The 14,389-nt window shown below is 27.7% G+C and overlaps 1 protein-coding gene across 5 annotated transcripts in view; it reads left to right on the top strand.

Annotated features, from left to right (window-relative positions):
* LOC117177510 (protein lingerer) overlaps positions 1–14,389 on the top strand; it is a 55,405-nt gene that overhangs the window by 27,500 nt on the left and 13,516 nt on the right. For 4 of the 5 annotated variants that reach the window (XM_033368266.1, XM_033368263.1, XM_033368264.1 and 1 more), the window contains exons 10-12: positions 255–453; positions 5,475–5,692; positions 10,208–10,408. In XM_033368266.1, coding sequence (XP_033224157.1) covers positions 255–453; positions 5,475–5,692; positions 10,208–10,408 — 618 coding nt within the window. The remainder of the gene's footprint in view (positions 1–254; positions 454–5,474; positions 5,693–10,207; positions 10,409–14,389) is intronic. The other variant, XM_033368267.1, reaches the window with a different exon arrangement.

The following is a 14,389-nucleotide window of genomic DNA, read 5'->3' as shown; positions in this document are numbered from 1 at the left end:
GGTAATTTCCAGCAGAATTAAAATTCCGAGTTGGGACATGGAAATTAAAAAAAAAAAAAAAACATAATTTCCAGAGCGGAAAAATTAAAAATAGAGCTTGAGAAAACCGGAAACTTACAGGGATTTTAAAATCATCTGTCGGGGGTTGACACTCTTTTAATCATTGCACAAGAAATTGTTGGTAAATCAGCCTGCAATCCGTAGAATATGTTGAAATTGAATAGAATTGACTCACTTAAATTGTATTTTTTCAGGTTTATGCTTACAATTACGGAAGTCAGTCGCAGTCTAGTGCTCACAATCATAAACTGAATAGCACCGGGAATAAAGATTCGCAATACGAGACGAGTACAACGACATCTAGTACTTCCCTTGCGACAACGTCTGCTCCAACTTTAGGTCTTTCTTCTTCATCTGTGAATAATACCCAGGCCAAAGTCACCAGTTCTAATGGTAAGTTTCCTCGACTGGCATTCAGAAATTTTTTAAATTAATTTATAGAATTCATTAAGAGTGTGGATCAGGGTGGCCACCAGTGAACTGGGAAATGCGAGAATTTTTGTAATTCTTTGGTTTAGTAGAAAAGGCTGTCCACTTGCTGTAAATACCACTTGATATCATATAAATTCAGGTAAGAGTAAACCGAGTTTGTTTTGAAATTCTTAAAAATAATCGTTTAGGGCTTTAATTTGACCACTTTTATTCTCAAATCTTTCAAGTTTTAATTATTTCAGAACATTTATAAACTGATAAAGACGTACAATTTTTTAATTGTTTACTCTAAGCCTACCAGTGATTCACTTTTTTACTTTAGGAATAATTAAAAATTCAGTACTTTTAGATTAAAATACAGAAGACTCGCAATATTATACGCGCAGGAAACATTGCACAGTTAAGCACTTGGAAAAAATTAATAATTTTTTGGAGTGTTTCAATCCGGAATGTTAAAAATCGTTTATAGATTTTAAATGAAAGTTTTCGATTTTCAAGGTAACTAATTAAAAATATTCACGTCTAAAGGTTCCATTTTTGTCGTCAAAAAATCTTCATAAAATATCTCATGGGTTAATCACTATTCAATCTATATTCTATAATTATTTTGAAATTGTCTTTAATTTTTTGGATATATTTCAGGGTATTTTTCAAAGATTCCGAGAAATTTGTAATAGATTTAAATAATCTGAAGGGATTTTAAAAATTTCAAGGAATTTTTAACAATTCTAAAGAATTTTCAAGTGCTTTTAAAAGTTTCAAGGGATTTCAAAATATTACGAAGGATTATTTAATATTTTATGAAATTTTAAAGACTCTAAGGAATTGAGTTATTATGTTTATTAATTTAAAGGTATTTGAAAACGTTTGAAATTATTCAGCATAAAGAATCTCGAATTTCGGAAGATTTGGAATGATTTTACGTGACCTATAAGGTTGTAAGATATTTTAAAAGATTTCACGGAATTTTATAAGGTTTCCGAGGATTTCAATGATTGGAAGGGGTTTTTTAAAGCCCTCAAGGTGTTTTAATAAATTTTCCAGGATTTCAGGAAATTGCAGATTCTATAGAATATCACGGGATTTTATCATATTTTATTCAATTTTAAAGAATTTACTCACGAGAAGTGAGGAATTTGGTAGGGTGTCAATGATCTGAAGAGATTTAAAATTAGGTTTTGGAATCACCCAGAATTATTATCAATTTATCCTGAATTGTTTTAAATACTTTGGAATTTTTTTAATTCATTGGAATTCTTCTAAATGTACTAATTTTACTTAAATCAATGGATTTTACATTTTTTCATTTAATTGGTCCTGGGGATCAATTGATAAAATGATCAAAGAATTTGAAATGATTTAAGGTATTTTTTTTTAATTCCTTGGCATTTTCAAGAGCTTTACAAAATTTCAAAGGATTTCAAATGATTTTAGGGGGTTGGAAAAGATTACAAAAAAACTTAATTGATTTCAGTAATTTAATGGGATTTTAAAGGATTTGAAATATTTTTGGTTATTTTAAAAAATTCCCAAGCATTTTGAAGAGTTTTAAAAAGTTTCAAAGGATTTGAAAAGATATCAAGATTTGAAATATTTTAAGAAATTTAAAAAGGTTCCCTGAAATTTATTATTTATTTCAATATTATTTTAGAGCTACTCAATTCAATGTTTTTTTTTCATAATTTAGAATTGTTTTGAATTCACTTTATTTGTTTAAATTTCAGTTTGATTTTTTATTAATTTTATCGAATTCTTTTCATTTCTCTTAAATGCCTCTAAATTCACTCAAATTTTATTGTATCTGATGGATTTTTTTCGATTTTTTTTCAATTAATTTTCATTTCTCTTTGGATTTCAAAGATATGACGAGATTTGAATTTTTTAATTCATCCTCAATTGTTTTAAATTCTTTGGAATTTTCCTTATTTTATGATTTTAATTCGCTTGAATTTTTCTGAATCACTCAAATCTATTTTATTCAATGGATTTGTTGCATTATCTAAAGTTTTTATTTAATTGATCATAAAGTCTTTTCACTTCACCTTGAATTCTTTGGAATTTCAGCAAATTCTTTTGAATTTTTATAAGTTAATTTAATTTCAAAGATAGGAATTTGAAGCGTTTTAAATTTAATTTGATATTGGGAATGGTGGTCCACCATTTCGCCACCTGGTGCCGAAAACTGAAACTATAAAGAGTAGGTAAAATTTAAAGATATATTTTAATTTTTGCATAAACGTGTTTTTACGATTGTTTTCTGAAGTATAACACAATGATTAAACACGAAAAACAAATCTTCATAAAAAACAAATCATTTTATATAGTATTTCTATCTTATAGACTATAGAATTTAGAAAAAAACACTTTGTTGTCAAAAATGTTTTCTAACAAACAAAAATAATACAATTTTATGTAACTATTCATGTCACTATTTCATGTAAGTTTCAATGCATTTTAAGCTTAAATAAACTTTAATTGATGTATGTAGAGACAAATTTTGTCCAGATTGCAAAGAATACGAATAATAGACAATTGGAATTTAAAGACGAATTCTAACTTAACTTTAAGATCAGATTTTTAATTAGTAAATATTTGATGTATAAATTAATAGAAAATTACTTTGAGTTCCAAATTGAAAAATTTCAGAGTAAAATTTTTGTGAAATGGACAATTTTATTAGAAAAGAGTTGAAATTGTATCATTTCTAATTCAAAGCGTTTAAAATTGAACTATCTCATTTAAAGTTGAAGAATCTCGAATCTGAATTGGCAACAACTTTCTTCTAAAGATTATATTTTGGTTAAAAATTGTTTACAGTTCTTATTTTGGTCATTTAGTGTTAGAAGGTGAACTGGACTTTTCTTTGGGAATTTTTCTTGAATAAAACTGTAAATTTTCGGTTGAAAATTCAACTCTTTTTTTTAAGTTTCTCTTTTTTATTTAAAAATTCACATGCTTTGGCAAAAATGTTATTTTTATTGGATAAAAATTCAACTGTTTGTTTGAAAATTCAACAATTTTGTTAAAAAGTCATAATTTTTGGTGGAAAATTCTACTGTATAAATATAATATTTGGGTGTCGACAACAGAAGTTTATTTTTTTATTTAAAAAATCCATTTTTGATCTTGCAGAATCATCTGGTATCTTTTTTTGGATGCAAGCTCAACTTTTTGTTTTTGTAATTAAAATTTTTTCTGTTTGAAGAGAAAGTCTATCTTTTTTTAATAAAATGCAACTCTATAATAGAGAATTCAACAATTTAGTTAACAAGTCATTCTTTCGGGTTGAAAATTCGTCTTCTTTGATGGAAAATTAAATTATTTTCATAGAAACTTATTTCTATTTTAAAATTTCATATTTTGATCGTGAAAACTCGACTGAAATCTCTTTCAACAGAAAATTCAACTATTTTTGTAAGAGTTTATCTTTTTGATTTAAAACTTGATCTGTTTTAGAAGAAACTTAATTTTTTTAATAAAAATGCAACTTTTTGGTTCAAAATAATTCTTCTTTGCTTGAGTATTCAACTAATTTGTTTGAAACATTTGTTGAATCAAATTGTTAACCAATTTTTTTTGCTGAAGATTTATATTTTTGGTTGAAAATTCATCTGTTCGGTTGAAAGTTTAATTATTTTGTTGAAATTTAATCTTTTTTAATTGAAAATTCAATTACTTGGGTAAAAATTGAACTACATTATTAAATGTTTATTTTTTTTAATTGAAATTTTTTTTTATTTTATTTTTTTGGTTTGAAAATTTCACTGTTTAGTGGAATATACTGTTTCTGTCTGTGTAAAAATCATTTCTTAACAAAAAATGTAACTTCCATTTTTTTAATATTGATCTTTTTTAACAGAAAATTCGCAATTATTTTGGTAAACAAAATAATTCTTCAGTTTGAAATTTCATTTTTGTGGGGTAAAAATGCATCAGTTTCGAGAAAAATTCATTTTTTGTCGAAGTCATATTTAGAATGCTTTTTTTTGTTGTATAAATTTCATTCTTTTTTTATTGAAATATAAACTATGACACTTTTTCCGTTGGGAATTTGTCTTTTTAGAATTTGAAAATTTTTAATTTGTATATGAAATACTGTTCTATTCAGTTTATAAAATATTCTATGTTAAAAGTATTACAAGATTAAAATGCTAATATTTAAATACTAATGATTTAAAATGAAAAATTATTGAAGAAAAAAATCAGAGAATTGAAAAATTTTTCTCGGTTTCGCATTTTTCCATAAGAGCGTACCTATTCTTTCTAGTTCGGATTTTTGTCACCATGTGGCGTATTGCAGTTTAACCATTCTCCATATTACCCACAAATGATGTTACCTAAATATGCCCTGAATTTCAAGTAAAATAAGATAAATAAAAATTGTTTGAATTATTATTCAGTCATGGACTTTAAAAGATAAATTCAAGAAATGATAAATTATGTTTTGAGTGTCATTTAATTATTTAATTAATCGATGGAGCCTAAATATTTAACAATATCGTGTGATATAATTTGTCAACGCTTTTTAAGTTAAGCGTATTAATTGAAGCCCTAGAAACTTAACAAATCAATTTTTACAGCTTTTATTTTGGACTTGTACAATTTTAAAAGCCTTTCATTTGGCGAGTGTCTAGTTTTGAAATAGTTTCGCATTAGATTCTTTAATTTGAAGATTCTTTTTTGAACTATTTAAAATTATAAAGTTTTTCCAATTTTCGAGGGGCCATCCTGAAATTTAAATCTTTGTCAATCACATGCGTTAGGAGTTGGGAGACGAGAGTGTGTGACCAAAGCCAGTATTGTCAGTTCTGGTATAAAATTTCTAAATAGAGCGATATTCCACCCACAATCGGGGACAGTTCACCAACAATATTTCATCAGGACTGGCGACAAGCTTTTAACACACAATTTTGTCTCATTATTCTTATCTCGTCGTTATATTGTAAATTATTATTAACGCCTGATAATTAATTTGCAAATAGCTGTACCAAAGAGTACCACGAGCGGAATCGTAACTGGCACGGGAGGCACTGGAAATGTGACGGTTGCAGGTGCAGCCAGCAGCATAAATCCAGCTATTCTTGGCCACCAATACATCATGAGTCAGAGCGTTCCGGGAGTCTTTCCCACCTACCACCAACAGATTTACGCCAATTACGATGAATTGCAGATGCAGATGCAGCAATCGATGAGACATATGGTCAGTTGCAACCCGATCCGTAAATTCATTTGATTCATGAATTTAACTATTACTCCCTGTCCTTATTTCATCAAGAAGAAATAAAGCAAGGACTATTAGTTTAATTTGTAGAGCAGATGAGTTTATTCCCAAGCAAACAGAGTTTTACGCAGAGTAATTAGTACAACTTGATTTCTCAACAGTTGTTTATTCACATTTAGATATGAAATATTAAAATTATTGGAAATTTCGACAATTTAAATTCAATTTTCAATTCTTTTTTAACATTGCGAGTTTAATTGCAAGAACTTTGCTCTGCATTAAATTCACGTTTTTAATTCGATAGTACACTGAGAATGCTGCGAAAAATCACTTTTGATGCTTGGTAGCTGTTTGATATTTCACCCCTTAAAGGTTGGTTATTTAGTTTTAGACACACTGTGCGTTTACGAAAGGAAAAAGTACTTTTAAACATTCCACATTCAAAACATTTCGTTAATGTTTTGTGGATTTTAATTTATTACATATTGGAAATACTTGCATTTTCTTACTTTTCCTTTTTAAAGGACGAGTTTTATAGTGCCTTTTTTCAGCAGATGACCTGGAGAAAGGAATCCTTGTCTCTTTGAGAGATAATTGGTTTCATTTTACAAACGCACCTGCAGTTTATTACAAAGTAGTCACATATTGGTACAAGTTGCACTGCGTTTGGTAGTCGATGTTGTAACCAAAAAATAGTATTAGTCAATATTTCAGAAGTAGGCAAAATATAGTTTGTATGCACGTTTTAGAAGATTTGCTCGCCCATTGGATCACGCCGTAGATTATTTAAATCACGTAGAGTTATATATTTCTTCCAGGTTATTATTATTATATTTTTATGATTACCAATATTATCAAGATGTTTTACTTTTCTCGAAAAAATGGAATTCTTAAGAAAATCTAGTTGAAGTATTTTATCTGTGAATACTTTCAAAGTTTCAAGGGTTTTAATCAAGTTTGAAGTTTTTCAATTTCAAGACTTTACATAGCATTTTAAAGAGGTATATTGTCAACTTCGATTGTTTTTAAATTATTGTGATTGAAAAATCTTTCTTAGCTGAAAATTCAACTCTGGTTGAAAATTCGTCTGTTTGGGTTGAATTTATCTGTTTTTATTTAAAATTAAAATCTTTTATTGGTTGCAATATAAACTATTACATTTTTCCTTGAGAATTGAGTTTTTTTATGAAAATTTAACTACTGGACTAAAAGTTAAACTGTTTGTTTAAAAGTAATTATTTTGGTTGAATATCCATTATTTCAAATGAAATCCATCCCTTTGATTGAAAATTTTACTAATTTATCGAAAATTCGTTCTTTTTTTCGGATTTTTTTTTTACTGAGAAATCAACTATGTAAATTCAGGGTGGCCGCTGGACCGGGAAACCGGGAATTTTCTGAGACCGGGAAAAACCGGGAAATGACAGTGAATTTATTTCTTGACCGGGAATTTTACGAATTTTAAGAAGAAAAATGTGCCCAAGTTTGATTTCAACAGTTTTGTAAATAATGAAAGTATAAAAAACTGAACAATAATTGATTTGACAAAATGATTCTAAATCCGTTCAAAATTTGAGAATTTCCAGATTGTAACTGTTTTAATTCGAAAGTCTTAATACGAATTGAAATTAATATAATAGCATTTATTCCGATAATTTTATTTTTAAATTAAAATTTTAATGATTCATCAATAAAATATTTGTAATTCAAAGTGTTAGGTCTTCCTTAATATTACTTTTTAAGTTAAATTGAATAAATAAATCAATTGATATATTATTTTTATTAGTTTTCTTAGTCATTAAAAATTTTAATGTTCATTTAAGACGCGTAAATTGAATAATGTAAAAGTAAACTCTTTGAAACTGAATTGTTTTACATAGAAAGCTTTGAATCTGTAGAATTTCGAAGAGCTTTTTAACTTTTAACATTACAATTTGAGTTGTTCTGTTTAAAAAATGTTTAATTTGTAAGTGAAATTGTTAAATTTTGACGTATAAATAGCAATTGAACACTTATTATTTGTAAACAAAATTTGTTTAATTTCAAGAGATATTTCGTAGCTTTGAAAATATTCCAAATTAATTAAAAACTTTAAGTGTCTTCAAGTAATTGAAAAGAAATGTATTAACATTTTTGTTTAGAAATTCCAAATACATTTTAAAATTAACCGAATTTTTCCCACAACTTTTGGAAAATCCTGCTAATTAAAAAAAAAATCCTTAAAATCTCCCAGGTTCTGTTTTGATCATTTTGGAAATCTCTTAAAATGTTTTTAAATTTTCTGTTACAATAATGTTTCAAAATGAAAAATAATTTTTAATTTTCCTGGGAATCTTAAGAAAATGTGTTCATTCTTTTTAAGCCTTTCACAATTCTGAAAAAGTTTCTATACTTTTTGGTTGAAATCTGCAAAAATCTACATTTTGCTTTAAATTCGGTTGTCGGTATTTTGGACACCAAAACTTCGGTACGAATATCCCAATTTTTTCGGGTCACAAACTTCTTTTAAATGATTTGAAATCATTTCAAGTTCTAATTGTAATTTTGATATTTTAAGATTTCTAAATATCTCTTAAAATTACTCTAATTTTTTCTACAAATAATAAGTGTTACTTTTGTTATTTAAAAATTCAATTAAGGATTTTTTTTAATTTGCAGTATTTTCTAAAAGTTCTAGGAAAAATTCAGTTCATTTAAAATATATTTAAATGTTTCGAAAAAATTTTCAAAAATGATTTTAAATTTGGAAAAATATAAAACCACTTCTACATTTTTCAATATTTAAAAATAAAATTTTTATGTTTTTGAAGGATGCTTAAACTATTTCAAATGAAAATAACTTCTAATTTAAAAACTGTTAAGTTGAAAAAAAATATATTTTGAACATTTTTAAAGTTCATTGCTTGATTCTTTAAATTAGAGTATTGAAAATGTTAAAGTAAATTTATATTTTTGGAATTTAATCTGAATCTTTGAACTCTGTAATTGATAAAAGTTATAAATTTTGCAGTTTATCTACATTAATTTCAAAATTTTTCAATTGAAAAGTGTTAGTACCTTCCATTCCATACCAGAAATGTTTGCGAACCGGGAAGAAACCGTGAAATGACCGGGATTTTTTTCTTCGATTAAAATGGCCACCCTGAAAGTGAAATGTAACTATTTGGTTAAAAATGTATCTATTATATTTTTGGTTAAAAATTAATGTATTTTGTTGAAAATTCGTCCTTTTTGGTAGGAAATTGATCTTCTTGGTTAAAAATAATTCTTTTAACTCAACATTTATTTACTTTAGATAAGTATTCCACAATTTTTGTTAAAAAATCATCTCTTTTAATTGAAAATTCAAGTAAAACAGTTGAATAATGCATAATTTTAGTAAAAAATTTCGTCTCTGATCTGAATATTCTTGTTGTACTTTTTGACGCATTTAGATATTAATAAGGATGAAAAAAACATTATTTATAATAATCTCGCGAAATGGTATACATATTCCTTGTATACTGTATACAAAATTGTACCTGGAAAATCCTGCAATTATCAGGCAATTTTTTCCTGGATTTGATCATACACCCTGAAGATAGGATGTTTTAGAATCCTTGATTTTTTATAATATTTGAATTTGAAGAAATTTAAGACCAAATTTTTTTAAGTTGATGAGTATAAACAAAATAGTTAACATTTTATAAGCGGTATTATTATAATGCAAATTTAAAGATATTTGATTATATATCCTTTTCTTGAAATTTTGAGATATATGAGATACGAAGTTATTATAAACATAAGGAACAAGGACAACAAAATTCCCCTTCATAACCAATTTTTTACCCTTTGCAGAAAAAGATGCACAAAAAGCTATTTAAATTAAAAAGTAAAAAAATTCAATATTAAATTTGGATTCTTTCTAGTCTAAATGCTTCTATTACAAACAAACTTCTTAAATTTCTAGAGATAGTTTATTGTGTCAAATGGAATATAATTTTGATTTTCTTTTTAAAAGCAAAGGTTTTTTTTAATAATAAAATTTCCAATATAATATTTTATCAATTATTCATCAAATATTAAAAAATAAAATATTCAGGCTATGCCATTCTCAGATAATATTCATTCAAGTAGACACGTTAAATATTGCTCTTCCTTATTCTAGAAAACTGCGTCTTGTATTTTTATACATTTATACAAGAGAATCAGTATCGTTTACAATAGCAAGTGAGAGTTTTGTCTCTTGATTCAAGTTTAAAATCGGTCTATTTTCAATTTCAAAGTTACTCAGGTTATGGTTATTATTATTTTATTATTATTCCTGATTCGGATAAGATTGAAGAATTAGGTTTTGAATTTTTCATTAAAATTACTGACGGGAAAGAGGCACAACCAATCACTGATTAATATTTTGGAACGCTTAGGTGATGGAGATTAGTTAGTTTTTTTTGTATTAAGAGTACACAGTGTATGCATGTAGTTTTGTGTTTGGCCTTCCTGACTAACCTGCAGCCAACTACTGGTTACTATGATGCGGCACTGGGCTATCAGACGACAGGCCCTGCAACGAGTCTCGGAGGTAATCGAGGGGATGCTCTCTCGGGTGTTCAGGGTGTCCAAGGAGTTCAAGGAGCTTACACCAGTATTAGCGATGCCAGGTTCGCCAGGAATGACAGCAACGCCTCTCCAGTTCCTTCTACAATGTCTCAACAGGCAAGTCCTCTTGTGCAAAGATTTAATTTAGGCAACAAAATAGTATACATGTTGCGAGATAATCGTAATTAGAAATCAGTTCAAGCGGTATCAAGCCTCGGATCGTGCGACTTGATCGACTTAAAAAAAACACAATGCAACTTTATGAAAAAAAATGTGACAGTTGAACTTTATACTTGGATTTTTTTTGGTTTTAAATTGAGCAATTCCTAATTGCGTGAATTCGTATTTTGCCGCTTAAGTTCTGAAACCGCCTAATCTCCTCAAAATTATATGGGATTTAGGCGGTGTTAGAACTTAGTGACGATTAACATTAAAAATGTTTTTTTCAAGATTAAATTACAGGCTGGACACAAATTTAACTCTGAATACAAATTCGCCTATTTAGTCGAAATATTAACTCTTTTTGTTGAAAATTTGCCTTTTTGGATAGAAAATGCATTAATAAAAATGAATGAAAAAAAATTAACTTGTTTTCTGAAAATGTAAATGTCTTCTAAAAAATTCAATCTTTCTTGGCTGAAAACGATCTATTTGTTGAAAATTTACATTAGCAGGCGGATAATTCATGTGTCTTCTAAAAAATGCATCTATTTGGCTTAAAAATACAAGTATTTGGTTAAAAATGCAACTGCGTTTGGTTGAAGTTTAATCAAACATTCGATCATTTGATTTCAATTCATCTTTGTATGTTGAAAATTCAATTATTATATTCAAAAGTCATCTTTTTGGTTAAAAATTCAACTTTTTCTTAAACATTCTCATTTTTGAGTAGAAAAAAAACATCACCCGACTTAGGAATTTCAATTGAATATCAAATTATATATTGAATACAATATTGCATCTATATATTAATTTTATCACAAAAAATTAGTCCTTATTTTTTTGAAAAATCACTCTATGTTTCCCTGTTTCGAGAGCATTTTGAGCATTATTTAAAGAATTACAATTGTTAAAACTTACCTTTTTTGTTGAAAAATTCAACTTTTCCGGTTGATAATTCAACTATCTTAAAGAAGTCATCTTTTTCACTTGAAAATTAAACCATTTGGTTTGAAAATTCGATTATTTGGCTATGACTAGAGTTACTTTGTTCAAATGTGTTTCTTTTGCTTCCAACTTTTAAACTATTTGGTTGTAAATGCAACCGTTTGGTAAAAAATGATTGTTTTTGTTTAAATTAATTTTTTTATGGAAAATTAACCTTTTGGGCTTTAAAGTAAAATTTCTTCTATAAGGTAAGAGCACCAATTCTTGTCACTCCCCCCTCCCCCAATTGTTGGCAACCTTCTCTAGATTTTATGAAATAATAAGAGAATGGAGCTAAATAGCAAATTGTTTTTTATTTTTTTAAATAATGCAGGCATTTTTTCGTAGTAATATGTATTCATCTTATGCTAAACAATAATTTATGTGTTCTGAAATTACAATATTCAGCCTTGTTTCCAGGCTGCCAAGAATTTTCAGGTTAGCACATTTCGAGGAAATGTTAAAATTGTTAATAAAAAAATAACTAAGATTTAACTATAATTTATTTAATAAATAATAGGAGGTGCCAATACATTTTCAATCTAAAGCACTGTATGCAATTCTTGGCTCCCCCCTGCCAAGAATTGGATTGTATGTTATTGCAATGATTACTATTCTTGGCAATCGGAAAAAGTATGGTTATGTTCGTTTGTTGTTGTGTAAAATTCATAATCAAAGACCGAATTAAAGGTAAAAAAAATATTTTAAAGTACTAAACTAAAGCGGTACTTAAAAGAATTAAATAATTAATTATATTTAGTGATATATTTTATTCAGAAATAAGATGAAATTCGCAATTTAGCGATGTAGACTTAACACAAATCAGTCTAATGTATATATCACTCACAACTAGTCTGCTCAACAAAATTACTGCCTGATTTACATATAGAAAAAGAATCTCGGTTGTAATTTTTAACACTTCTGAAAATGTGTTGAATAATAATAAGGCTGATTTAAATAGTGTAGAGAGGAAAGAAATGTTTTGTAACCAGTTTTCAGGTTAGCATGCAACTGATGAAACATTACATGCCAAGAATTGCATTTTTAGACTAATGAGCTAATTTTAATTATTTTTCCAGTTTCTAATATATATTGAGGTAAATAAAGCTTAGAATTTGTTATCCTATTGTATTAGCATTGTACTTATTATTATTTTTAAAAACATTTCTGTGGCGAAATGTTGTCACAGGCTTATACTGCCCAATATGTCGAAGGCATTTTTGGTTAGAGTTGGATTTTTATTTGATCATTTTGCACGGGGCTCTCCCGGTATATATCATCAGTCACGGACGCATTTTTATAATGCAATCAAGTGATCTGATGATAGCAGTCTGTCCAGACATATTGGATAAAGCCTGGTTTTTACCCCATCATTGACGGACTGGGTTGCAGTCAAGTACACGATGGGGGGGACCTACAGCTTAAGGTGGGTTCCGAACCACCAGAACCTCAGTAAAGGTACATTGAAAAATTTCCAGAGGTAGCGGCTCAGGGATCGAACCCCGGACCTCCGAGGTGAAGTCCAAATGTCTAACCAACTGAGCCACCAAAATTATTATTATTATTATTATTATTATTATTACATTTATCACGCGTACAATTTTTGACATTAATTCCTTTCTCAAAGCCTGAAGTTTGCCTTAACATGCCAACAATTGGGTATATTACCCTACCATTCGAATTTTTAATAAAGTCCTTCTGAATAGAAAATTTATATCTTTTGGTTGAAAATTCGTATTTATTTGTTGAAAATAAACTTTTAGTATTGAAAATTCAACAATATTTTTATAAAATAGTTTTTATGGTGCTAAAAATTAAATTAGTTGGCTAAAGGTTCTATTATTTGGCTGTACCTGCAACTGTTTCTGATTTGAAGACTCGACCATTTCATTAAAATCCATCTTTTTGGTCGAAAATTTCAGCATTTGTCTTTTTGGTTATAAAATTCGTTCTTTTGGATTGCAAATTCATAATTCTTTGTTTAGACTGAACATTGTTGATACAAACTAACAGTGTTTTAAAAAATTCCTCTTTTTGGCTTGAAAATACAAATATTTGCTTAAAAGTTTAGTTATTATGTTGAAAATTCGTTTCTTTTGTTTAAAAATTCAGCTATTTGGTTGAAAATACCATTTTTTCTATAAAATTCAACTGAATATTTATTTAGAAATTCATCTTGATTGAAAATGATAATTTTTGTTGAATATTATAATTTTTGTTGAAAGTTTAACTATTTGGATGAAAATGCAACTGTTTTTGGTTCAAGTTGAATCTCTTTTGTTTGAGTATTGGACCATCTGGTCGGATAATCAACTATTTTATTAAAATGTACTCTTTCGTTAAAAATTCGCCTTTGGATTTAAAGTCGATCTGTTTTGGTTGAAAATTCAACTATTTTGTTAAAAATACAGTATATCTCCTCTTGAAATGTGGAGAATTTAAAGGGATTTAATATTGAATTCAATGTGGTACCTATATAAGGGGTCATTCACAAAATACATGATACGTTCAGGGTTGAAGGGTCTCCCAAAGTATCATTCTCCAGTACACCTTGTATACCTTGTTTATTGTTTAGTAATTGAAATACAAGTTTTAGAATAAACATTTCTTTAAGCTTTAATTTTACAAGGTGCAGATTCAGAGAGTTTTATTTTGGCTGCTTTAGTGTGCAATCTAATTTTAATTGCTGCAAATAAAAAAATCTTTAACTTTAAAAGTTTGAACTTTCAATTTCAATCAGCCCTGTGCATCTCTCCTTATTTCAAATTTTAACTTGATCCCGCAACAGTCCTAAGTTGATTAGTTCCTGATATCTCCAGCGCGGCGCTAGTTGTCCCATCACTCCCTGTTTTTACATAGAAAGCAATGGGAATAAATCACTTTTTTAATTTTTTAGTTAACAAAATGTTATTTTCATGCAAAAAAAATCTTGAAATTAAAACAATGCTACTT

Source organism: Belonocnema kinseyi, chromosome 7 (genome assembly GCF_010883055.1).
Source record: "Belonocnema kinseyi isolate 2016_QV_RU_SX_M_011 chromosome 7, B_treatae_v1, whole genome shotgun sequence".
Lineage (NCBI taxonomy): Eukaryota > Metazoa > Arthropoda > Insecta > Hymenoptera > Cynipidae > Belonocnema > Belonocnema kinseyi.
Note: the sequence above shows the minus strand (reverse complement) of the source record. Positions and strands in the feature narration are given on the sequence as shown.